The 27,538-nt window shown below is 36.6% G+C and overlaps 3 protein-coding genes across 7 annotated transcripts in view; 2 read left to right on the top strand and 1 right to left on the bottom strand.

The window, feature by feature from the left end:
* LOC111873231 overlaps nucleotides 1-3,447 on the top strand; it is a 51,873-nt gene extending 48,426 nt beyond the window's left edge. For all 4 annotated transcript variants that reach the window (XM_023867770.2, XM_023867769.1, XM_023867771.2 and 1 more), the window contains 2 exons: nucleotides 541-709; nucleotides 2,513-3,447. In XM_023867770.2, coding sequence (XP_023723538.1) covers nucleotides 541-709; nucleotides 2,513-2,710 — 367 coding nt within the window. In that variant the 3' untranslated portion in view covers nucleotides 2,711-3,447. The remainder of the gene's footprint in view (nucleotides 1-540; nucleotides 710-2,512) is intronic.
* Nucleotides 3,448-9,030: 5,583 nt separating this feature from the next.
* The window catches only part of LOC111873219 (solute carrier family 22 member 1-like), a 32,257-nt gene continuing 13,749 nt past the window's right edge, over nucleotides 9,031-27,538 (bottom strand). The window contains exons 5-11 of one of the 2 annotated variants that reach the window (XM_023867747.2): nucleotides 25,178-25,349; nucleotides 21,955-22,230; nucleotides 19,136-19,187; nucleotides 18,940-19,027; nucleotides 16,800-16,978; nucleotides 14,121-14,284; nucleotides 9,031-11,933 (exon numbers count right to left, since the gene is read on the bottom strand). In XM_023867747.2, coding sequence (XP_023723515.1) covers nucleotides 11,846-11,933; nucleotides 14,121-14,284; nucleotides 16,800-16,978; nucleotides 18,940-19,027; nucleotides 19,136-19,187; nucleotides 21,955-22,230; nucleotides 25,178-25,349 — 1,019 coding nt within the window. In that variant the 3' untranslated portion in view covers nucleotides 9,031-11,845. Of the gene's footprint in view, nucleotides 11,934-14,120; nucleotides 14,285-16,799; nucleotides 16,979-18,939; nucleotides 19,188-21,954; nucleotides 22,231-25,177; nucleotides 25,350-27,538 lie in introns of both variants that reach the window. The other variant, XM_023867746.2, reaches the window with a different exon arrangement.
* Nucleotides 22,359-27,538, top strand: part of LOC111873220 (ankyrin repeat and SOCS box protein 3) — a 39,170-nt gene continuing 33,990 nt past the window's right edge. The window contains exons 1-2 of the mRNA XM_023867750.2: nucleotides 22,359-22,681; nucleotides 25,578-25,713. The gene's annotated coding sequence lies outside the window, so the exon portion shown is untranslated. The remainder of the gene's footprint in view (nucleotides 22,682-25,577; nucleotides 25,714-27,538) is intronic.

The following is a 27,538-nucleotide window of genomic DNA, read 5'->3' as shown; positions in this document are numbered from 1 at the left end:
TTCTTTCAGTTGATACATTAGTAAAACTACTCAAGGTTTTCTTGTGTGGTTGTGCATATTTTCTGAAAACTTGTACTTATTGAATCTGTTGAGGTAAGATCGTTTTATGATATTAACTAAGTTTTAAAATTCTTCTGTGTCGTTCAAGGATCTTAAAATGTTCCAAATTCCTTAATTAATTGTATGTTCTTTTTCATAGGTTACTGTGGAGTATGCTAAAAAGTTTAACAAATTAAGCTGATGTTTCCTTCTGTAAGAATAAAAAGAAGAATATTCCTGTAGCATATGTAATTGTAGGGTCATATGTGATGCAGCCTGTGTCCTTGTTGAAGTTAGACTGGTCTAACTACAACCAAGTGTTAATGACTACACAGTATCTGCTTCATCCAAAGACAGCAGCACTACCTCATGGGGAAGGAGGCAGTGGCATAATAAATATCATGCAACTATGTAGCACCCAAACTGATAATTACCTTTACTGCAGGTACAGATGTCAGTATCAAATTCATCTGTTCAGCTGTTCACTGTCATATGTTACAGGTGGGGTGAGCATGAAGGCCATGCTACTGGTGGTGAAAGGAGTTTTGACCTGTATCCTCCAGCTCTTGATACTGGAACCTTGGCTTCAAGGAAGAGCAGTTCATCCACTGATTCTTCGTCAAGCCATTCATTACACAGTCGATCCACTACTGGTTCTGAGGGAGGCGCTGTGAGTTGGGGGTTTTTTTGTGTTTCTTAGTAGAATCTTAAACAGTTATAATTCCTAAGGTCCATCCTTTGTTAAAAATAGATAATATAGTCTAATGAGTTCACTTTGAGGGGTGGTACATGTACAAAGTAAAATATTCTTTTTGTTTCATCACACTGGACAGTAATTTGGTAATGTTTCTTCTATAGGATTGCAGTGAAAGCAGTTCTGTGACTTTCTTATTCAGACAGAAATTTCAAATTACCTGTAATATATTCCCTTCTTGCAAAATATCATTGGCCTCCTCACTTAACATAACAGCTTTCAACTAGCAGCAGAAGCTGCTGGAAATATCCAGACATTTTCTCATGAACGTATCATAAACTGTCGGAATATGTTTGATTATTGTTTTATGCAGAAGGGTAGTGTTTAGTATTATTATGTTCCTTGTTTGTATGTGTATATATTCCTAATAATATTTTTTTAATAAACTGAATTTTATGATACCCTGTATGAATATTTTACCATATATTATCTCATATTTGTTTATAATTTTGTGTGTGAATTTCTGAGATGGGAGGAACACTAGTGCCTTAGGACAGAGGCCTGAGAATGCATGTGGTGGCGGATGTATGCAGTTTTTGTTAAAGACAGTTTTTTTAAGAATGTAATGTCATGTCCATACAAAATTTGTATTTATTGTTCCATTTGAAAGTGCTAATTTATGACCCATATGAAATTTGGCATGGAAATAAATCAAACATGCAGATTTTCCATGAAGCAGTGTTACATATTAAAAAATATGGTATAAAACTTTGATGTTATTTGTTACAACTTTCAAGTAATGAAAATTTATATTGTATCATGTAAACCCATTGCTATTTTTTTATTGCTAGTGATGTGGGGCTAAGTCCCTTGTGCTGCGGCCACTTCTTGCCTAATGTACCAGCCCCAGATGATAGGTGAGGGTGATTGTGGAGCAGTTGGTGGAATGAAGATTGTCAGGGGAAACCGAAGTACTCGGAGAAAACCTGCCCCAGCGCCTCTTTGTCCGCCACAAATCCCACTTGACCAGACCTGGGATCAAACCTGGGTCGCTGCGTTGGGAAGCCAGCGACTAACCACTTGAGCTATGGTGCAGCCTTAAACCCATTGCTAAATACTCTGTAAACAACACCTATTGCTAAGCAACAGATTCCTAACACACTAATGGACTAACTGGGAAAAGGTGTTTTTTTACACAGTCCATGCAGCAGCTGCGTGACATAACAGTAGAAGAACTGTTGGAAGTAGTGTTTCCTTTGTGGTCTGTGCAGAGGTGTTATAAGCAGGACAAGTCTGGAGTTTAGTTAGCTGGGAGACAGTTGCCAGTAAAGGCCTATACACAAAAGCTGAGCAAGCTATGGCATTGGAAGCTGTTACCAGGCAACAACTGGTGAAGATACAGCAGAATGAGAGGACTTAGTGCGTGCTGTAGTGAACAGCTGAGTATGTGATTTAGTGATAGTGCTATAGTTACTTGTAGTTACAGTCTGTAAGAGAGAGTAAATCCAAACTCCATCTATAGCCCCACTCATGCACACGACAGTATTGTAAGTTATGCACATAAATAGATCGCTAAATCTGTATAATTATTAATATTTAACTGTATAATTATTCATTTTTAATATAATAGACATAGAAGAATTTAATGGAAATTAATATTATATGTTATTTCTGGAATTTCTTGTTATATTGCATGATTGAATGTAAGCTATATACATTTATTATATTTTATGGTCATTAAGAGAAGTAATTGAAAATGGGAATACTGTGATTATACAGGAGGTTCGAGCACATTTGTACTCTATGTGGAGTGGCAGTGACCTGTCATTCATGAAACTTCCAGAATCTAGTGAGCCAAATGATACCATCCAGGTAACAGATATCACAACTACATCCAGTTCTACCAGCAGCGGAGATGTCCCACAGAAACTGTCGCAATCGGATGCAGCTCACACTTACTACAGTAGCTCGAAATGAATTACAAATTGCATCATATCAGTAATATTGAAACTGTATATTGTACAGGTATATGCTGTTGTAAAGGTTTGCAAGAATGGTCTGGTATTATTATGGGAGAATATTCATAGACCATTGTCCCTTGTCTGAATTATACACACACACACGTTTTTGGGGCTATAATCTTCATATAGATGGATTTATTGATTGGTTCATGCGTAATGTAACAACCCTTTATCAGTTATGTAGATTGCATAGTGTTAAATAGTAGAGTGATTGAAAATGATGAATTTGAAATGATTTAGAAGGAAGCATTCATTATGTATTTTCCTGTCGGCACCATAAGATTTAAATCAGTTGAAATAACCTAAGGATAGAGGAGGTTGGGCTTTGAATAAAAAAATAATCATGATTGGAACAAATTGACGGTAACTTTTATAAATTTAAGAGTTTAATTTAATTTCAGTTGGATTTTGTAGTCAAGGCCTCTGATATTTTTAGAATGTGGGGTTGTGATTTACATTACCTTAGTAATTCTGATTCACATGGTAATCATTGAAGTACTGAAGAATAGAAACCAGTGTCCATATCAACACACAAACACCCCAAGCACAACATAAATTCCATCTGCTGTGACAAATTTGCAGTGGTGCTGTTATAAGATCCGCCATTTTGTGAGTTCTGCAGAATGGTTCATCATGGTTATTCTGACTTTGATAGTTCATTAACTAATTCCACGAAGCACAGTGCTTGAGAAACTATAAGTTGGACATTTACACAGGAATTTCCCACCATTTATGGAAGTCAAGTGTTCATACAGTGTTCACAAGAGCCCAGCTCATTCCAAAAAAAAAAAACTGTCCAAGTCGCCATGGAACGTATTGTAACATGTTAGTTTTTATAATGAGGAGTTTTTTGCCCCCTGCATAATCCCCCAAGCTGAATGACCAACCAATTTTGGCTGTTTGAGAATATTTATTCATTATATTGACAATTACCCTCCACATCTTGTGACCATTTTCTCTATCTACAACCTGAAGATGCATCACACTATGGTGACAAGGGACCCATTTAAGAATAGTACTTTGTACAAAAATATTTTTAAAATTCTCAAGCTATCATTTGTGTTCTTTTTTGCACCTTGTGGTCAAAATCCACCCCAGAAAATTTCCCTCATGTCTATATAATTTGACATGTTTTCCCATTCAGAATCTGTCACTACCACCATTCTTGATCTCTTTGTTACCACTCATTAATGTGTTGGCACAGGGGATCATTTTTATATCCGTTACATTACAGTTACTCACTACTAATTGGTGAGTTTGAAAGCTTGCAGGTTGGTAAGTAGCAAGTAAATTGGCAATTCAAATTGCAGTGTGCTAGTTTACCAGCCAGATAATCTGTTCACAGAGTGTGTTCTACTGAAAGTGGCAGTGCCTGCTTCTTTTTCTCTGAAGATGGATACATGTTTTTCTGAATTGTCAGCTGACCTTCACCAGACTACATGGCATTATATCCCAGAAGATAGAATTCTGCAGTGTGACTCTAGGCTTCACCTAAATATGTACTGTCACAGTAGTAGAACACACAGACATTTAAAGTTAAAATGTCTAAACTATTAGTTTGTGCCATCATTTTATTGTATGTTGCCATTTTTCAGGAAAAACTGAAAGACTTTAGTGTGAAAGAGAAAAGGAAGGGGAAATGGGTGAAAGATTTGATTTCTGGGAGAGAGACATTTAATCATTCTGTTGCATTTTTGAAAGACCTAGCAAATGATATTATGAGTACATTATTGGGATGATTGAGGCAAGAAAGATAAGAGCAGGACACAAGAAAAATCAGATATGCATACAGACTCTTTGGTCTAGTGGTCAGAGTTCCTGGCTACAGACCCAGAGGTCCCGGGTTCTATTCCAGGCACTACCAGATTTTCTGAGAAGTAGTGGGTCTGGAACAGGGTCCACTCAGCCTTGTGAGGATAATGGAGGAGCTATTTCAAGGAAATAGCAGCTCCGATATATAAAACCAAGATTTATGACTGTGGGGATCTGTTGTGCTGACCACACGACACCCTCTATCTGCTAAAGTTGGCACTAACTTCGCTGACAAGCAGCAGTCACATGGTCGGTGTAGTTCGCTTGTGGATTACAGGCCACAGAGTTTGTTTTGATGGGAACAGACTTCTTGGATGACTGGTCATTTTGAGGTAGTTATAAATGTTTTTGACTGCAGCATGGAACTGAACCTGAGGATATACACAGTATTACAAACTCCCGTCATCTCTACAGAAATCAATGCAAAAATATTTCCCAGCTACTGAGATATATGTACAGCAGATACTAGCGCTACAGAATTATATTACTGAGTCGGTCTAAAATACAGCCAGAAGCAGAACAAATCTGATATCTGTGAGGAAAAGCCAAAATTCGGTACTAAATGGAAAGACAGTAGTGCTATAAGTCAGTCCTTGGTCAGTCAAAGTGTTATACAGAACTGTTCCACAAGCCATAACCAATAGGTTAATGGTATTATGTGCTGAGGGGCTAAGCTACTTCTGCTGGAGAGATGGAGAACGACCACAGAAAACTTCAATCATGACATCTTATCTGTGGACCCAGAATTGAATATGTGACCCCCAGTATATGAGACATTATTGCTAACAACTAGACAGTGTCTGAAGATTCTCCCATAAGGTATATATAGCAGTTCCTTTGTATAAGCCAGTTTGGATATTGCAGTATGTAATGGAATGCACTCTTGTGCATTTTTTGTACTTATTATGATTTACTGCTTTCATTTCAAGGTTTGTTTCTTCCAAGTATAATACTCAGTACATTTTAAATATATGAAACTATGTTCCTTATTGTTCAGAGTCATAGTTCTGTACAAGGTCAGTTTCAGTCTCTTCTTTTAAATATTCTATCTGTTACTTCATATGTGATGCTATATCCATCTGAGATGTTTTAACGGTACTTTGGAATAGTGATTAAGGCTGGATGCATTCACTACATGAGGTTGCAATCAGAAGATAAAGTTGAACAATGAATAAAGATGATATAGGATTTGGTACTGAATCACAGTCAGGCAATTCTGTTGAAGGCATGACATGACATCTAAATGTGACAACAAGGTGAGGCACCCAGGAAAACTACATTTCAGTGCACGTACAAAATTAATTCACTGAAGTAAGAATTTGATCAAACAAACATTGTGAAAGATATATATCAAGTCATGAAAAATACAATGTCACATAAATTTCTGCACTTACATAAAATTTGTATACTGTAATTTCTGGGCTACAAACACATTGAACAATGAGATGCATCCAAACTTGGAGGTAACATTTTAGGAAAAGGACCTGCAATGGCACTGTAAAATGTACACGGTTTTAGGCAGCATTCACTGGGAATAGAGTATGTCTTATTCTCCAGAAGATATGGTACATTTTTGGCAGTGTATATGTTATTAATGAAGATAAAATTGTTAGATAATATTTTTCTCAATACTGTGTTGTGTGTTAGCATGTCTGATATTAGGTATGTTGCATAATAGTTAGTACACTTACATACTATTCTTGTACATCATGACTGTTTCATTAATCTTTGACATATGGCAAATAAAGGTTAAAGCAGGTTTTTAGCATTAGAAACACAGTCATGTAGGTGATAAATCATTTAAGGTTCCTTTGAAAACTTCTGAGGCAGATGAGGCTGAAGGATCTCAAATATGTTGAATGTATGCAAATAAAGTTACCTTTATTGCTGGCAATAAAATAAAGATATACCAGTAAGCGTGTCACTTCATGTAGTTAATGGTAATGAGGCACAACACTTGAGCCTGAGCCTGGACAGTCGTGTGTGGATTCCTTTGGCATATTGTGTAAATTCTAATTAATACTGTATATATATTTCTTGTGATCTCTTTAGATGTACTAAGTGCATTTTGCCAAGTGTTTGATCAGGGAAAATGATATGTAGGATTTTTATTAACTAATTAACTAACTCTGGGGAATGAGTCCTTGAGAAGAAAATAGTCACTCAACTAATCAAGAAATTCTGTGCACCCTGTGGAATGTCACTAGTCTTTGCCCTGAGCCGTATGAATACAGCCCACATTATTGTGCCCCATTTCTTTAAGATCCATTTTAGTGCTACCTTCCCATCTGTGTCTTTGTCTTCCTTGTGATCTGTTCTCTTAAAATTTTATAGCTGAAATAATATTTGATGAAAAGTATAATCCGTGAAGCTGTTTGTTATGCATTTTTCTTCAGCCTCCTGGTACTTTCTCTTCCTAGGACCAAATATTCATTTTGGCATCCTGTTCACTAACATCCTTAATCTGTCATCTTCTCTTGGGCTAAGAGATGAGGCTTTATACCCATACACATGGGTAAAATTATAGTTTTGTATATATTAATCTTGTTAGATAGGAGGCTGGAAGAATATTAACTCTGAACTGATTGTAGCATGTGCTTGTTTATGTTCTTATTGTTACTTTTAGCCAACAGTAAATTTATGTGAACTTCACCTGAATATGTAGTTCACCTTCATTAAAATGTACAGTAGTATCCTCCTGTCCCTGTGATGTTCATGAAAAGTGGAATTAAAGGAAATTAATCGTTTTCTGAATTGACATGTTACGAAGTACAAAACATTCTGTAAAATCACATCAAAAAGAGTGGGCTAAGTTTGCAAAAGACTGGTATTACCCAGACATGTCTACTACTAATTGGAACCATGCATAATGGGGTGCATTCTTTTTCTGCTTTTTTTAAAATATTTATGTACATACTTCTTTCTGTGTGAATCTATCATTTGTTCTGATATTATGATGACTGCATTAGGTCTGATAGACCATATTTCATTGTATCATATTGTACATCTGTTAGTGTCAGTATGTTTACTTAACCCTTGCATATGAAGAGAATAATGGTATAGTAATTACTTCACTTGCTGTCAGACTGTATGTATAGGTATCAAGCTAGTCCAGATTTAAAGAGGTACTTTTCTCATGATACAACATATGCTTGTTTGTGGTTACTGATGTTTTGGATACCCTGAAGATAGAAGCAACAGGTTCATATGAGGTGTAAGTACCCACCAACAAGTCTACATGTTGTCATGACCCAGAAGATCGCAGTCTAAAAGCTTCACTGCCATGAAAATCTTGTGTATCATTCTAGTTCTTGCATGATAGATTCTGTATTATTCTGGGAATTCCTTTGAGTTCCTACTGTTTGGTTCATGTGATTCATTTCATGATTGTATCATTCCCAGTTTTGTTTTGTTTTCAATGGCTGAAAACTGAGGGATTCAGTTAACAGTTCAGTATTTCAGTTTTAGCATGATGATACAATATGTATACTGCTAGAAATGGCTACTTGTTTTGTAAATTGTACAAGTGGATAAGGGCTTAGAAGCAACCCCCCCCCCAAAAAAAAGAAAACAAGTTTTTAACACTTTTATATTAAACTTATAAATCCCAAGAGGAATACAAGCATTCTGAGAACTTTTCGCTTAGTGGGGGATGGAGTCCAGCTGGGTCCACTTGGCACTGCGGCCACTGATTGGACCATTGTACCTGCCCCGGGTGATTATGATTATGGAGAATTTGGTGGAATGCATATTGGCAGGGGAAACTGAAGTACTTGGAGAAAACCCGCCCCAGCGCCACTTTGTCGACCACAAATCCCACTTGACCAGACCCGTGATGGGAAGCCAGCGACTGACTGCTTGAGCTATGGCACAGCCTTTCAGAATGTTGTTTATGTGGAAAGGATAATGTCCCTGCAATAAATCATACAGGTACATGATGTGTTTATATTGTTGCGTATTTTGTGTGTCACGCTACAAATAAGTTTATGCCGTGTTCGATATAGCGGATTTATTCCACTCGCTCACCTTACACACTTTACAATCGTTTGCTCTTGCAGTGTTACAATTACTGCTTGCAATATCTCGGCAATACTGGACTGTCTTCTCTGGTGGTTTATAGCAGACTAACTTCTTTTGGCGACTAATCCGAGACTTTCTTTTTCGACGGTTGGATAAAGACTAGCTGTGCGAATGCATTCAACCCCGTTTTATAACCTCGGTTGCTGCTATGCAACGAACCCTCTGTTATAACTGTGGAGACTCCTATTAGAACTACAATAGAGCGATTGTTGTTTCCTATGCAACGGTCTGTTCTAGCGTTTCCATAGAAGTGACTCTTCTGGATTCCCGACACGTTACAATATTTCTTCATGTAAGAGCTAATGTACTAACTCAGACTGACAGTAAACTTCTGAAGGCCTGTTTAAAAATATGGCCATATATTGAGAGTGTGTTTTACTTCTGGTCTGGTTTGGTCTGTAATATAATTGGGCAGCCTGTTATCCTATTATGCATTGCCACACAGTAGTCTTTTCTTAATATCAGGTAAGTCACAAACCACACCAAGCTTCTAACATGTAAGTTAAAATGCGTAAGTGATATAAAACAGTGACAACAGGATAATATTTTCACAGTGAAGATTATCAAAAGTCTTTGTTCTTACTTCCAGTGAAAATGTCAGTGAAATTGTAAATATCTTCATCTCTTGCAATGTGCAAAACTAAATGCATTCTTTAAATTCTTACTCTGAAAGATATCCTCTTTTACTTACATATTGACTTGCATGACTCACAGCTATGTAGTTAAGGTTATTATAATCATGATTGAGTGGTGTCACACAGCAAATAAAATGGAATTTTAATAATGAAATATTGCAGAATTACAGCACAGACAAAAACAGATACCTGCAGTCATGTGTTTCCTGAGTCAGTGGTGTGCTATTTTAAAATTGTTATCTCATTGATGAAATTCATAATAAGGTGACAAATCATTTTATGCTGTCTTTAACATAAGAACTTCACTGTTACAGATCATTTCTTCCATTGTATAAGAAGCCTATACATGAACACACTGTGTTTTGTTGGGATTCAGAGGTCTTCATGATGTGTAAGTTTGTGAGACAGAATTTTTGCTGTAATTGTATCCCTTTTCTCTTGTCAGCTAGTGTTTTAGAGGTATTTCAGTACACTTACTTTTACGCTTATTGCAATATACCTAACTAATGTGCTGAGAGACCCAGCATAGTTTCATTATTACTTCCAGGTTTTTGTTTCTCTGAGCTCTTACTTTTGGTGGCAGGTTTGTTTTGTATTAATTTTTTATTTACTTTCTCTCATGTTCGAAACTCTAAATTATAAATAAAGTTTCGCACAAAGTAAAGAATTTGCTGTTACAGGTGTCCCTTCTTTTGTGATGAATAATGACAGTTTCTTCATTTTTCAGTAATAGATCACAATAATGTTACATACATAAGGTTACATGACAAGTTGCTGTAGCAAGCCTGGAGTTGCCATCTTCTCTACTTATATTTTTGTGTATTTCCCTGTTATGGATAAAAGAAATGAAGATATGGCATTAATATAATGTTAAATCTTCTGCATCTGATCACCTGTTTCATCTGTGAATCTCTCATATTTAGAAGATACACAAACTACATTCTGAGTTTATGTATGAAAGTTGCTCTGCTTTGAATAGAGTAAATATATTGTGATTCAAACAGTACTTCAAGACAGTACTACTTTACTCTCAACCACTGAAGATTGTGAGTACCATAATGGAAACACAATATTGTATCTGAAAGTCATGTTGTGTCTTTAAGCAATATTTGTATGTAGTATTCCATCCACAGAACACATAAAACTACAAATGTGTGTGTGTGTATAGAAATGTGTTATATAGATACTGCATAATTAAATTGTTTAAGCATAAAAGAAAAAACTGATTTTGTACAAAATATCTCAACATGGAGCTGTAGATACATTGTGAAATTTTAGTAATTATGAATGAATGAAAATGTAACTGGTCTTTGCCTGTGTGATACTCTGTGAAGTGTGTTTCAAGGATGATATTCTTTATTCCATTTTACATGAACATCACTTCGATTTTGATCTGCAGTACAGATGTTAGCTCAGAAAATGAGAACTTGGCTTCTCTGTATCAAGTTCTTCTAAAAAAAAGGCTCTAATATTGTAAGACTTGTTTTTATTGATGTTACAGTAATAACAGTTTGATGCCATATGGTCTTTTTATGCCTGTTACATTAATAGATGTAGAAAGGAAAGTGTAATGCTGAATGAAAGAAGAGGCTAGCAACACTACACAAAATAAATACAGATGTTATAATGTGGAAAGTTCAGCATATCCCATTTTAAGATAATCATGAAAAAGTGTTTGTTCAATTTTGTATATTTACATTTTTCTCAGTATTTGAATCAAGTTTAGTGGTGTTTTTGAGCTTTCTGTACCAAACTCCTCTTAAAGTTTAAATACATTGTAACTAAAAATATTGTTGATCAAGTTATCCCTTAATGGAATACAGAGCTGTTGTTACTCTTTATTTATAGAAAGAGCTTTAATTTTTAACTGGAAAATTTTACAAACACCAAAAGAATATTATCTCATGTATTTTTCTCTGATATGTGCAACTTTAATTTTTTTCCACAGATGTAATATAAAGCATATATCAATCAATGTGGACTGTCATGTTTGTCTTGCCTCTTTACATTACGATGTTTTGTTAATAAAATGTTTATATATGATTTTTGTTTTCATTGCACTTGTCATTCATTATGTGTTATTCTCAGGGCATAACACATGTTCATCTGGTCACCCTAAGAATAACTGCAGCTGTTCAGTTGAAAATTATTGTATGCTGTATAAATTACATCTTTATGTGACTGTTAAACTAAGCTAATGTTTGCTTTGTTGACCCTCCTTTATCCTTTCTGCTTTAAAGAGCAAAAATATTTGCTCGTTACGTTAATGTTTAGTATACACTGGTGTGTTTCACATACATACATTTAATTGTGAGTATATAAGTAAAGTAATATAATACTGACTGTAAGTAAGTTGGCATCAATTGTGTAGAAATCAGGTAGTGATCTTCTGCATTGCGATACTGTGTAATCTTGTGGGTAGACACCAACATTTTAGAGGACCATGCTACCATCATCTCCAGGGTCAGCCTTGAATGTGTTGTATCATAGTATCATAATCAAGGAGACCACAATATGAACAGTCATCATTATGAAAACCTCAGAATTTATAGCAGTCACTTCATTTATGTAGATTCCAAGAGATGGTAGGGTACTGTAGAAGCTATATGTGTTGCATCTGCACTCTGGTTTTCTGTTGATAATACAGGAGGCCTGAAATGCCACATTTGTTAACTCATTATTCATAACAATCTGGCAACAAAAGTTAAAATGATATATCACCTAATGCTGGAGATTAAACATAGAAGTCATCACCACTGCCTTCATTGCATGATTTTCAGAATGTCAGTGACTACACATAACATTTGAAATTTAAAGAATGAAAGAAATAAATTGTATTAACAGGCTAGAGTAACACCTGACTGTTAGGTGTGGCAGGGAATTCGTTGCTGCCACTGTTTCAGGAGCTCTAGAGGCATGATAGAAATTTATTACAGCTAAGAGGTCTCTGGTGTAGCTATGAATGGTGCAGCAGGCTGTGTGTTCTTTGATACTGCTCTGAGACAATATTTAAAATTAGTATTCTGGGCGTTTTCCATTGTCCAGGTTTATTAAAAGCACAATGTTTTGGAAATTGGTTCTTCTTCCAACTTCATGCGAACATAATATGAAATGAAACCTCTCCTGTTGGGCTCCAAGGTAGAGCTACTCTGAAACCACAGTAAGATGTCATGTTCACATAAAGATAGAAATATAGCCAGTTTCCAAAATATATGAGTTTTATTATATTTGGAAAATTTATGAAGTCCAGAATAACAGTTTTAAAACACAGCAAGCTGTTAATGTATATTCAGATTGTTTTCTGAATTCATTACTGCCTCAGTAAACTTAGAATGCACCAGCAGAATCAGGTGAAAGATGACACTGAGAGTAGAGGAAAAGAAATGGAAAAGAATCTGATTGATGAATTATGGTTAGACAGAGATGCATGGAGATGGCTTTATAATTAAAGTATAAGTTTCTTTTTAAAATCACTTGAAGAAGATGAAATAATTTATGTCAAATTTTGTTAAATTTGTTCCCAGATATTTTCTTCCTTGTACAGAGGTTAGAGAATTAGTACATTCCTGTACCACCTTTCTCACCAGATGTGTTTTAGAGGCCACTTTTTGTCTGTCAGTGTCAGATTACTTACCTTTGTCTCCCAAGAACTCACACTCAGTGTTATATACTATATGGAAAGCTGATAGTCACTCAGCTGGATGAGACATTCCATGCCTTTTATGGAACAAGAAGATTCATTACTTTGTTCAGTAAATCCTACCACTTGACCCTATTCTCAGCCTAATTACTACTTTTCACATCCTCAGACTGTTTTCCTAAGATCCATTTTACTCTTTTTCTCCTGCCTATGCCTAGGTCTACAAAATGGTCTCCCCTTCAGGTTCTCAGATTAAAATTTTGTATGAATTTCTCATCTCTTCCATGCATGCTATTGAGCAAATCAGCCCAAACAGTAGACTTGTGACTTGTATTCAGGAGGTGCCTGGTTTGAATCTTGACCATAATGCCAGTTGCTCTGATTAAGATGTTGTTTGGTTTTCTTCAGTTCTTCCAGGCAAATGCCAGGATAGTACCTCAAATTAGTCTATGGCTACTTTCTTTCACATCATTTGTATCATCCTATGATTTGATGCTATATAAATTGAGCTACTGATTGTGTCATTAAATAAATAAATAAGTCCATCATGCAGCATGCCCTGCCTATCAATTTTAATCATATTAAATTTTAAAAATTAGTCAGTGCATCTGTCTGGCAGTGTATATTTCATCTGAGACATTACTTTTTCATGAAAGAGAGATGTAAGAAGGTCATAGGCTTTTGAATGTAATACTTGTTCTGTATCAATTGTGGTCACGGACTTCACAGTAATGAGCGAATGTGATAATCAGTCATTTTAGTATACATTTCTCCTTTTAAAAACTGAATTGCCATAATGCTCTTAAAGCATGCTTTAACATATTTGAAAGCCATCTGATGTGAAATGTAAAAATAGGTGTCAGGAAACAACAGTTACTCCGTGCATGGGTTTATAGGATGTCATCACATTTTGTAGACAAATCTTACACTAACATTGGGATTCTGACGATGGTGTATAACACTCAGGATTGCTAGGTTTTTGGACTTTGTCCAAGCCCTCACTTGAGGATAGAAACAGATTCAGGTTCCAGGATGTTGTGTTACTTAGAATACTGGGCAATGAACAAAGTCCAAAAACCCAGTAATCCCTAATTCTTTGGTTCCATTGGCTAACTTAAGACTTTGGAATTTATTTAATCAGAAGTGAAAGACAATATTAACGATATTACTAGAAATAATAACAATAATATACTACTTACTTCTTTTGTTTTCTGAGATGTATATTTCTCATCCTGTGGAGTGGTTTGTAGTGATTAATTTCATGAAACTCAGCCATATGTGTTGGTAGAAAGAGAGACACAACAGCTGCAACTGAAGCAACTATGCCAAATGCTAATGATGGTATCTGATAGTAATATTCGCCCTAAAAATATAAGACAGCAATAAGATCAACAAATAAGTAATGATACTGATAATATCGATGAACCCTAAGCCAATCTATTCAGCTGGTTGTGTGCAGAGAATTAAACAAGTAATAACAATATAGTGAGAGAAGTGTGAGAAATTAAAGTATCTTCATGGTTTTGTCCAACTTGATGACAACTATTGAAGCCTAAACAAATCATAAGGTTAAATATTGTGACATGTTGCGCAACTGAGAACCCCTCTCCCCCAGCAGTGACATGNGCGCTCCTTCCCCCCCCCCCCCTCCACACAGTGACGTAACTCGCAACGCAGCTGTGACACGGGTAACAGCCAACAGCGATCGCGTAACAGGCGGGCACTGCGAATATATAAGAAAGCTACACTGCCTACGAAGACAGTTGAGTTGAAATATAGCAGCAGTCACTGTAAGAAGACCCAAATGCATGGTTACAAGATTTTATGTGACAGTGAGCGATAACTAAGAAGTCAGTGAGTGGAAGACTTATTGTGTGCTTTCAAGACTTTGTGTATGCTGTAGTACAGTTATATTTGGAGTGTGTAATTCAGAGAGACTTGTATAACTCCCGCGTTATTAATATGTGAAGACTCTTGAAGATAGTGTGAAGAGATTTAGTTGCAGGGTTTGTAAAGTGTGGAAACCCGTAACATTGTTATAAATAATTGTAGCCGAAATTTGTAGGTTGTTGAATAAACCAATTAACAATCTCTACGGCGTCTTCAGTAATGAAACACGTTACAATATTTAAATCTATAAATACAGGTTTGCACTTTAAATTATTGATAATTGTTGGCATAAAGTCATTTACATGTACATTCACTGTATGCTGATGCTATTTTACCAGTTAATTTAAATTCCCATTATGCACTATGTTTCTCTTATTGACTGTTAAAAACGTCTTTGAGGATGGTATGTCATAGCTTGAGTAGGCAACCTTATGGAAGGAAAGTTTTGTGTCTGTGAGGCTTCTGGTATGGTGATCTTAGTTCCCATTGTATGCTGAAAATAGAATCTAGTAACTTTCTGCTGGCCGGTCACAGTAGCCGAGCAGTGTAAGGTATGCACTGTCTTCGCTCGCTCGGAAGCCGGGATCGTGGGTTCGAATCCCACTCAGGGTATGGATGTTTGTGTGCGTTTGTTTGTGTTTGTCTACAGATAGAGGCCTTGCGACGAGCTGATCACTCGCCCAAGGAGTCCTACCGAATGCGTAAGATCTAGTAAACCGAAGTGAAACAAAGAGTTTCATGGAGGTAGGCCTAGGCCCAAATTGGGGCTGTAGCGCCACAGAAAAAAAAACTTTCTGCTGATGCTGTAGTACTATGCTTTACTATGTTATGATGACATATCCTCAGAGATGTTTTAGACAATATATGTAATATAAATACTGACAGGATCATAAAATAACCACAAAAGATGTGTTTCTGTTTATTTAGCATGGTGTGAGACATTTGATCTAGTATACTTTACAGTATTTTACATGACAGGACTAACTGAGTAATCAAGCATTGAAACTAATCAGTGATTAAGAAATTGACTGAACTGACCAATTAGCATGACAGCCTGTATATACACACACCACTGACACCATCAACTCAATTTTAGGATTCTCTTAATTTTGTGTGCAACAGATTGGTTTAGTAAGATGAATTTTTAATACCAGCACTGCAGCAGTGTGGTGAACATATCTCTGAGGTGATTATGAAAGTAGAATAATCATATTGTAGCCATATGTTGCAGTCAAATAACTAATTAAGCACTACACCATGAAGGCATATGGGAGGGTGGATGTATAGATTTACATTTTCTTGACCTCAGCACTGTTTGGAAGTGAGTGGTCAGCTTCACACCCCGGCCACTTTACCCCTGGTGAAAGAGCCCCCAGTACCCATTATATAGGAGGTTGGGTGGACCCCAGAACTGGTTTCAACAACATGAAGAAGTGAAAATTCTTGACTCCACTGGAATTCGAGCTCTGACTCTCTGGTCGTTCAGCCAGTCGCTATACCAATTGTGCTATCCCAGTTCACCATATATGAGTAACAGAATATTAAAATATGCACAGAAGAACTTGCCTTTCAGAGTGTGTATTACTACCTCTCAAATATGACAGGTAGTGAGCAAAACTGCTCACTTGAATGATCTGAATTGTATCCTGAATTATTTATTACTCTTGCAGGTTTCAGTTTTGATAAATTATTTTTATTATTACATTGTGTAAAAAAAAGTGTTCATTTGATGGCTGCCAACTTCTCTCATTTACCCACAAAATTATTCATAATTAATAGGTATATTCTCTTAGGTGAACTCTTTTTTATCATTATTAAAATCAGAATTATTAGCTAAATTCTGTCACAGTCAAACTGATAAAGCTGCAAATATTGTTTGCAGCACTGTTCTTGAAGTAGTCAGTTGAAAAGAGAAAGAAGTAATGCCCTTAACCCAGAATAAATATAAAGTGTAGGAATGAGTGTGTTAGATCAATATTAAGATTTACCATATAAACAATGCTAGGAACAACAGCAACTGCTAGACCCATTGGACTCTCTGTACGGGCTGTAGAAATTTTGTCAAAAATATTGTTCATTTCGCATCGTCTTTGGACTATTGTGTAATATGCTACTGCCACTGCAAATCTGGTCATCAACCCAAGCGCTAAACTTAATGCAACATATCCTGCAAAATAAGTAATTGAAATTAATTTATTATATACATAATGCATCATGAAGTTGCACCAATAATAAGTAAATAATGACTACCTACTTGGAAATAGACGTATAGATAGAATAGGGACGTGTTACTTTGTTGGCACCTGCACTGGTGTATATAAGTAACAATGTGACACTTACTTGAATAGCATTCTCACTTCTCTGTGGTGTGTCCTCTATGATAAGTGAGTTGTGGCAGCATAAGAGGTTCCACTATCAAACTCTGGTTAGTTAAATTCATTAAACTCTTGTTTTGATTTGTAATAGGTAAGTAGTGAGATATACTTAAACAGTTTGTCAGAAATTCAGTGCTTTGCAGCTTTACTTTATAATACAATAGACAATCTCATAATATCAGGTGAGAGTGAAAGTGAATTGAACTTGTCTATGTAGACTGTTAATTGGACAAAAACGTAAATACTATAAAATCAGTTTAAGGTCTTTCATTCTGGTCCGTCACACTAACCAATTAACAATCAAGTTTCTTCCGTCAAATGTGACACTTTTTTAACACACATCACAACACACAGACAAGCAACATCAACTACCGACAGACAACACACGCCAACAACATCCCGAAGCAAAAAGATTGGGCCAAGCGGGAAAGAATTCTAGGGATTTTAAGAATTCTTACTTCAAATAACGAAACATAATTTTACAGAATTAACGACGAATCAAATAAGGAAGCTACTGTGGTGTGTGAAAAACTTTTAGTGAATCGACATTCTGGGTAATTTTAACTATTTGTAATTATTTTAATTAACTGGAACGTGGCTATCTTGGACAAAGTGAAGTTTTGTGTGTTGGTGATTTCTTTTTCTACTATAAATGCCTCTGATGATGGCTCCGTGGTGAGCCGAAACATGTAAGGCAGGTGCTGACGAGGTGGAAAACTTAAAAAAGTGTCACATTTGACGGAAGAAACTTGATTGTTAACTATAAAATCACATTATTTGAACTTGCATTAATTGTGACCTAGCTGAATACAAAACTGCAATTTTTGTTGCTATTGTGTATGGTTTCAGAACTTGGTCTCTAACTGTAAGGGAAGAACTTAGATTTAGGTGTTTGATAACAGTCAATAAGGGAATATACAGGGAGACAGGAAGCAACCCAAACTATCTATAGATAAAGACAGTGCCCTGGCACATCTGTCCTTGCTTCCCCAACAACTTGCCTAGCATGTATTGTGGTGCCTCTTAAGTTTTTCATGAATGAAGCCCCATCACTTCAAGGGCTTGAAAGACTGCATTGCAAGATATTGAGCATAGTGGCTTCCAGAAGTGTTCTGAATAACTACACAGTTGGCTCCAGAAATGATTATCTGTTGAAAGCCTATAATGTGCAAGGAACTAATCTAAACAGCTTCCAGATTTGGGATATGGTTGCTGTCCTTTTTCCCCCCTTTTGGAACTATCACATATGGAAGGAAAATACTGAAATAGATTTTATGGGAATAGGTTGTAAGCATAGTAGTTAGCAATGCTGTTCATATTTCAGAGGTCCTGAGCTTGGATCCTGGCCCATAGATCCAGTAAATTGAGTTTTCTTGGTTTACATATATGAGTATAAATGCAGGGATAGAACTCTGAAGGAGGCCACAATAGCTTCCTTCCACATTCCTTTGAATTCATTCACAGACACTCTAATATTTCATGCTATATAATTTATTATGCAGAATATGAACATTTATATATATTAGTAATAATAATGCTGGTAAGAACAAGGTCCATTAGTGACCAAAATGAGCCTCTAACAAGAGGGAATTTCTTGAAAAGTTGAATGACTCATTGAGAAAAATGCTGCACCAAGAAATGAGAAGCAATGTACAGAATGGCCCAAAGTCACACTCCATAGGAACTTTCAACAACATAATGCACTCAGTGGGTCACCTGTATTTACCCTTTAGATTACCTTTTTTTAACTCACCTGTTGGTAATATGGCGTAGCAAATATTTAAAACAGCTGCACATACAAGTGAAACTATAAGTGTGACTTGACAGACACGAAGACGTCCCTGAAGAATAAAGGGCAATATCCAGATTGGAATCTCCATTAGTGCAGCATACCAGTAGGAAACAAAGGTGTCTGAGGGATCAGATCTTCTGCCAAGAGCTGTACTTACCAAGTTCACACAAGTATAATAATTTCCATAGTAACACAAACCACATAGCATCCTGTAAAGAGAAACAAATTGAAATTCAAGAGAAATGAATGATGACATTGTAATTACAAATGCTGTATTAAATTAGTTAATATTAATTGCAATTAACACCCCAATGAAGTCCTCTGAGATTATGTAAGAACATTATAATAATTTTGGTAGTCTACTATCTAGACATGTTGTTTTGATACTTCTTTACTTCTAGCATTGACCTAAGAAGTCTCTTATTTGTAGGTTCTGTTTTTTTTCTTACCTTTTCCTTGTAATCTGAATTTCACTTCCAAAAGATAAACTTACCTTAGCTGTTACATTATGTAGTAATAAAAGAATGCCTAATCTTAGTCTTAAATATTTCTTCATTATTCTACATAGTCAGTTACATGCTATCTTTCATCTTTGTATTAATTTAGGTGATCACATTTTTTCATTCAAGGTATTTAATGTGGGTACGTGTTCTACAATGCTATTATCTATATTCATAAACAAACAAAAAAAAACCCGTGATTTTAGTCCGCAAGCGAACTATACCGATCAAGCGACCACCGCTTGTCGTCGAAGTTAGTGTCAACCTCAGTGGATAGAGGGTGTCGCGTGGTCAGTGCAACAAATGACAATAACACCCACAAGGCCGTTAATTTCGGTTTTCTAGACCGGAGCCGCTATTTCCTTGAAATAGCTCCTCAATTATCCTCATGAGGCTGAGTGGACCTCGTTCCACACCCACTACTTCTCAGAAAAAATCTGTTAGGGCCGGGAATCGAACCCGCATCTCTGCATCTGAAGCCAGGAACGCTGACCACTACATCACAGAAGCATTCGTTATTTGTACTCATAACTATTATAATTTGTTGCCAGTGTTTGCCTTTGAATACCTATTCCTTATTTTTATTTCTGAAGTTGTTAGGTTATACAACTCTATTACTCAGTTTAGTTCCATAACTACTCTCCATAATGTATCTTCTGAGACTGCAAGCAAAGGTTAGTCATTGGCATATGTCAGATGAGGGTTTACCTGTTTCATTCAAATCTTACTTAGTTCATGTTTTGTCACAATCCTTTATTATTTCATTGATACATACGTATACAGAGTGTTTCACGACTTTAGGGCATAACTGCAGGAGGTGATTTCCTAGGTCTTTGTGATCAAAAAAGTTCATGTAAACATGTGTCCAATTTTGGACGGTTACGGAGTTATGACCGTTTTAAACTCAGAATATAAGGTAACGATTAGACAATAAACGGAACAAAATAATAAACCAGCATAATACATGATACATTTAAAGTATGAATGTAAAGTTAACTTCGTGAAATTACCTTTAATTTGAATTCATTGGTGCTTCAATCTGATTTTCGAAAATGCCACCGCCGGCCGCAACACAGGCTGCCGCTCGGTTGTGAATCGCGCCGGACATACCAACCCACCCCGCCTTACGTAGCTCTCAAGTGTCGAGATAACGAGAAAGCTCTGTCTGTAGCTGGCTAAAAATAGCGACCCGCCAGCTGACAGACGCGGTTCACACGAGGGCGTGCACGGGAATGAAAAAACGGTCATAACTCCGTAACCGTCCAAAATCGGACACATGTTTACATGAACTTTTCTGATCACAAAGGCCTAGGAAATCACCTCCTACAGTTATGCCCTAAAGTTGTGAAACACTCTGTATATATGTGTGTGTTAAACAAAACAGGATAATCCACATCTTTTGCTTAATCCTATATTAATTGGTTTGGTCGTGATGTTCTCTCAAGCTTTGTGCAACAGTAATACTGTAGATACGTATTTGGGAGGTGTTAGGTTCAAATCTCTTCAAAGACACTGGCTATCCTGAGGTATTTGATTTGTTTCATTTTCATGATTTCATTTCATTCATTTTCATGATATCCTGAGGTACTTTGTGGCTTTCCCTAGTCCCCCCAGGCAAATTCCCAGTAGTGCCTCAGACTTGCTCAGATTTGGCCACAGCACACGGTGGTTGCTGGTGGTACTAATTCTGCTAGTAGTGAAAGGGAGCCTCGTTTGTAGGCCTTGAGAATGAAGTCCTTTTCTCTGGACTGTCAAATGTCAAGACTGGTAATCTATCATGGGAAACTTTTCATACTTGGACTGTTCATGTGAAAATTCTATTATAGGCAGAAATTTAGGTAAAAAGCATCTACATGCCTCACGTTTTCGAGAACGAATCGAGAAAAATCACGATCATCATTCGAATATTGATTTTTCAGTCTCTGACTTCAAGAGTTATGAAATACGGTAACTGATTTTGCTTTGCGCAGTAGCATGCAAATTATTCAGAACACCACAGTGATGATGGTTCGCATCGTCAGCACGAGCCAATTTGACCCCTCCCCTCAAAAAAAAAACTCTTACTTCTGCCGGGTAAGAAAGTCCTGACGGTCCTGACCTCCCAGTTCCCAGCTAGTCTCATACCAAAGAAACCGACTGAGCTTCAGTGGAATTGGAAAAGATGGTGCTATAAATCATCATTGCAGCATAAGAAATATTCTTGTAGAGATAATTCTATGTAACATATTGACTCTGGAATTTTTTCGAAATTCTCATTTCTAACTGAACGGGTCATTTTCGCACATATCTAATTAATTATAGTGTAAAATATTAATCAGGGCGTAAAAAGTGTTTTTAAAAATATTAAATTGCAGCATCCTGTTGCACTGTATAGCTCTGACTTTGGGTTCCTCTTTTTACCGTCTATGTTCAACGTCAGTTAATATTCTCTCGTCGTTTTCTCTTTATTATCACTACAAGCTTTTAAAAAGCCTACCACAAAGCGTTAATAATGATGAATCCTTTCCTGCATGAATAACAGTGGAACCATTCAAACTCCAACAGATTATTCCTGCTGTTACTGTTGCTTTTTAAGCAGCATATCTTCGGGCTTCTTTGATTCCGTGACCAGAAATCACGATACTCCTCCAGGAATTTATGATTTAAACGTAGGCGCTCTTTTATGTTGACTTTAACGATCATATGCAGTAACTGAACCGCGTTTTCATGACGGCCAGTGCTGAGCATCCACCATAGAGATCCAGGAACAACCCTAAGATTGCAAAAAATTTTATTTTAGGAGTGGTCAGAACCCTATATAAACAAAAGGAACATCATATACAATATCTGAAGACTACAATAGTTTATTTTTCAGCTGTTCACCAAACGTCATAGCCAACCGAACGTTGCGCTTGACTGAGGGTTGTAATCAGGTATAGAGTGGAGGAGAATGTCTTCCACTTTTCTAATCTTTGTTCTATATGAGGACCATGCTCGACCATGTTGACAGGTGCTGACCATAGACGCCATAGACTACACACCAATAGCTTTTGAGTGTAGGCCGGGATTAGAGATTGAAATCTGTGTAAGAGGATTTTTTCTGTGAGCTTGTGAAGACAGCTCCAGAAAGTCTGCGACGTCTATGACACTCAGCTGATTTACGGCAACCTAACCTACAGGAGCACATCGTTGGAATGGTAGAAGTGGAGGGAATAAAGAGACAGGTAGTTAACGATGCCAATATTGCAGAACACACCTAGTGCCTCTAATGCTTTACGAACAGAACAGTGTGGAGCTTAACCAAGTCAGGTTGTATGGGACAGGACTTAGCGTACGAAAATTTCGAATTGCAAATCTGTCGCGAGAACTGTCATAGGTGGCGGAAAGAAAAAGCTTACGTGCCTATGGACTGGTTGTGAATGAATTGTTCCATGTCAGACCAACACTTAGGGGCAACATTTTCACATACTCATACAGTAGTAACTTTTAATTCATTGTACTGATATTGTCTATTATTTTTTTCATAACTTGTTTTACTTAAATTAATATTGTAATCTGTCTTGATTTATAACAGTAGAAAAATCATTACAACATATGTTTATCATGTAAAGTATTTATGTTGTGTTGACTTTGTCATCTGATGTTGGTCAGTAATAGCTGAAACATATAAAAGCTTGCTCAATATTAAATTATTGCACTTGTTGGACCTTGATACTTATTAATTTTTAGAAAGTATGACAGCTCAGAATTAGTAATCTAATTTAGTTGCAGAGCAGTGTAAAGCATCTTAGCAACTGAACAAATATAGGACTGATGAATGTAATTGTGACCATGGTAGACTACTGTGCCAGCATGCTCATGCATAGCTTGGGTACTAGGAAATGACAATGTCTCAGTCTTTTAACTTCCTTCACTGGTGTAAACTTCAAGTACCTATGTGCCTTTAAAAAATCAGTTCATTTTTATTACAGGCAGCATTCCTGGTAGCTGTAACAGAAGGGAAGAATGCATAGTCAGAAGAGACAAATTGTCTTCAGTGTTTTCATTTACATTACAAACTTCATAATTTTAACTGAGTAGACAAGAATTTAGCAAGGAATATCCTTCCCCTACATCTGTACTATCCCTTACAGATATCAAAATTCGGGCAACAACAAATAAGTTTTACATTTACATTCATTTTCACTTCATGGATCCAATCATCTCCCTGTAGGGCTGGATATAAAACATGTCACACATTACAAATTCATGATGACTACACATCATACGCCCTTAGGCCACTTAGGCCTCACACACACAGCGTAAGTTATCAAGACAACACACATAGGCCGTGGAAAACCCACTATCACATTGACCCTGAACAAAATCCCTCATATTTCCAACCATAAGAACTCTATGCTGCGCAATTACACACCTTGCTATTACACACACATTGGCCAGCCATATTAATATAGTTTCATAATAACATATTAAAATTCATAACAAACACAGACATCATACATACTGCCACACTTACAGCAAGTTAGTCTCAACAGTGTATAATACAAACACACATTTATTAACTCTTAAAATTTGAGCCCCTTGCATGCTCAACAAATTTGTCAATAGAGTAAAATGAGTTACTTTGCAAATAATTTTGTAAAACAAGCCTAAATTGATTTTTATCATCTTTTAAAGCTGAGATATTTTATGGCAGAGTGTTAAATAGCTTGACGCCTGATTAATACACCCCACTCTGATAGGATGATAAATGTGTTGTAGGTATATGAAGGTGGTCATTCCTTCTTGTACCAATCATATATACAGAGTTATTGGTCTGAAACTTATCCAGATTATTAACAACAAATGTCATCAGTGAGAGCAAATATACACATGGGATTGGTAGTATGTCAAGCTTTTTAAATAGATCTCTACATGTATGAGTTGGGCCCACTCCCACCATTATTCTTATTGTTTTCTTTTGCATAACAAAGACCTTATGACTGTCTGATGTATTTCCCCAATATATTATTCCATATTTCAACAATGAATGATAATACACATAATATACAGCTTTAAGATTATTAATATTTAATATATAAGACAATTTTTGCATTAGAAAACCAAGTGTGCTCAACTTATGAAGCAAAAATCTATATGTCCCTTACAAGTCAGATGATTGACCAGCCGCAAACCGAGAAATTTTATCACTTCTACTTCTTTCAGCGTTTTGTTAAAAAAACAGTGTATATAGAGGGTAGCTCGTAGCTGCTGTTAGGGCGAATTTTATCATTTTTGTTTTATCCAGATTTAACACGAATTGATTATTTTGAAACCATGTAAACATATGATTAAAAACAACATAAAGTTTTATTTTTAAATTATAGTAGTCTTTAGCTGTGCGAAGAATACTTGTGTCATCTACAAACATAATAACTTCAGAAATTTTACTTATTTCAGGCTGTGTGCTCTGTTAGCGTTTCATCTTCAGTATGTGCATTTACATTACAGACTGTTTAATTTTAACTGAGTAGACATAATTGCAGTAGGTAATGTGCTTTTCTTACTACCACACTAATCCCTTTTCTTACACCTCTGAGACAGCAACGTTCTAGCAACATCTAAGAAGCTATAGTACAATGTATGCCCTGTTAGTGGGTCATGCCATCTCTTGTTAAAAGCCACTAATATAGGAACAGTATACTCATAGAACATGATGGATAGGTTTGAGCTGCTCTTACCATATGAGCATGAAGCATGCAGCTCCCGATAAAGCTGTTGGAATTAAGGTGAGCCACCACCAGGTTGTTACCCCATGGGCCATCCAAGGAGACATCAGTGTGGCTATAGTGTGAGCCATCATCATCACCAGCAATGGGATGGCTTGATGCCGTTCATTACAGAGCCCCAGAACTGTGATACAAATATCTAATATGGCAGCACTGGAATGTACATTAACTGTGCACTTTTCATGTATAGATGTAATTAAAATAATCTTACATGATTAGATGCTTACATCAGGTTCTGAACAAACATTCTGTGATACCTATGAATTGCTGTTATCTGCATTTATGAAAGTAGAAGTGTTTGTATACCACAGTTTAAAGTCAGGCATGAACATTTATATCCTTTCATTTTCAGACTTCAACTGCAGTGACATTTCTACAGCTGCCCAACTTCTGGGGGCAGTGCCTAAGAAAGACCTCCTTCCCTTAGCCATATCTATGTTTCCAGCAGTCAGCCCTTTCATCGAGTGTGGAGTATAACTTTAAAAGAGGTATGAAACCATCACAGTTAATTAACTCTGAATTATTAGGTTAAGTGAACCAAATATGAGTGCATATATTCAGATTTGTCAGAAAGTTATTAGACATCGCTGTCCTGCTATGATTTAATGATCCCTCATATCAGTGATCAGCACTGTCCACATAAAAACAACACTGGTCAACAGTCACATGTTACTTCATGACTCCTTTGCCAGAAGGCACCCTCTACTGTGCTGTGACTTGAAAATATGGAACTAAAGTGAAGATCTGACAAAAATGCTGCAATCATTCACCCAAATTGGGGCTTCCCACATCACATGCAGGCTATGCCAGGGATCTTTAAATTCTGGCACTACTGTGGCCATACAAAGTTTTCTTGTTCATATCAGCAAATAAAGCATCATAAAATGTAAGAAGGTACAGTGCTTGCTTAATTAAGCTATATGTCAAGCAGCCTCCGTAGTCTAGGGGTAATGTTCTCACCTCATGACTCAAGATATGCGGGTTCAAACCTGGCAGAGGTCGTGGAATTTTTAAGGGCGGAAAAATTCAGGGAACAAGTCCTCCGGGAGGGACTTTAAGCCGTGTGTCCCGTGTCATAGATTTATGACATGTAAAAGATCCTCATGTCTCTAGGAGACCTATGAGCAAAATTAGGCCAAAAGTTTCCCGCCCAAGTAGTTTCCAATTCCTCCAGTAGATGGGGAAGTATCGGGGACCACTGCCATAGAGGTGGCCGACCTCGCTGGCAGAACGGGGCTGATAGCAAGCACCAGTACTAGAAGGGCATGGCAACTGGTAGAATAATTACAGGGGGATGCACAGTAGACCAACAACTGGTCGCAGTGCATGGGGTAACCCACCCCCTCCACAATAATAATAATAATAATAATAATAATAAGCTCTATGTCATGAAGACATGAGGGAGTGGAGATATATCTTCAGCATTCTTGACCTTGGCACTAGATGGAGGTGAGTGGTCAGCTTCATGCCCTAGCTACTTTACCCCAGGGGAAAGAGCCCCTGTTACCCATTGGATAGAATGGTGGGTGAACCACAGACCCAGTCTGGATGAGAAGAACTGATCTTTCTCCTTATCTTCATTTCCTATTCATCTTTTTCTTGTCCTCTTTAATATGAATGGGATTTGGTAAAGGAACGTGTGTCTCATAAGTGAAGCACAGGCCAATAAGCCACTTTATACTGTTAACAGAGCAACTCATATAATTGGCAGCTATTCTGTTTGCATGAATAATTGTATGAAAGTATAATCATGGTGACCTATAAGTGTATACAGTACATTCCTGATTATCCAGGGTTGATGGGAAGTGAATTTCCCTGGATAACTGGAAACTAGGATAATCATTAAACAGAACAATTTCGATTTATTAAATGATGTATACATTTATAAGTGTATATTAGCACAGAAACAGTATAAGTACAGTTATAATTGTAATCCTTGATTAAGAAAACAAAAGAAAGGAACATGTAAATATTAGATTTGTTTCATTCTGGTCCGTCACACTAATAATATGATGAGAAATAAATGATACGAACTCCGTCCCAAGTGCAAACAATATACAGTAGAACTTGGTTATAACGTCATCAAAGGGACCTAAAAATAGTGTCGTTATAAACGAATATCGTTGTAACCGAAATGGGCACTTCCACAGTAGCCTTATGTTAGTCACGTAAAAATCTACCAAAAACCGAGTTAAAATGTTGCATTTTTTAGTGAAATACGTAGTTAAGTACAGACTAACGTAACATTAACGTGGAATTAATATGGATTCTCCATATCGTTTGTACTGTAGAATTCACCAAACCAAATTCGCG

This window comes from Cryptotermes secundus, unplaced genomic scaffold, assembly GCF_002891405.2.
Source record: "Cryptotermes secundus unplaced genomic scaffold, Csec_1.0 scaffold1849, whole genome shotgun sequence".
NCBI lineage: Eukaryota > Metazoa > Arthropoda > Insecta > Blattodea > Kalotermitidae > Cryptotermes > Cryptotermes secundus.
Note: the sequence above shows the minus strand (reverse complement) of the source record. Positions and strands in the feature narration are given on the sequence as shown.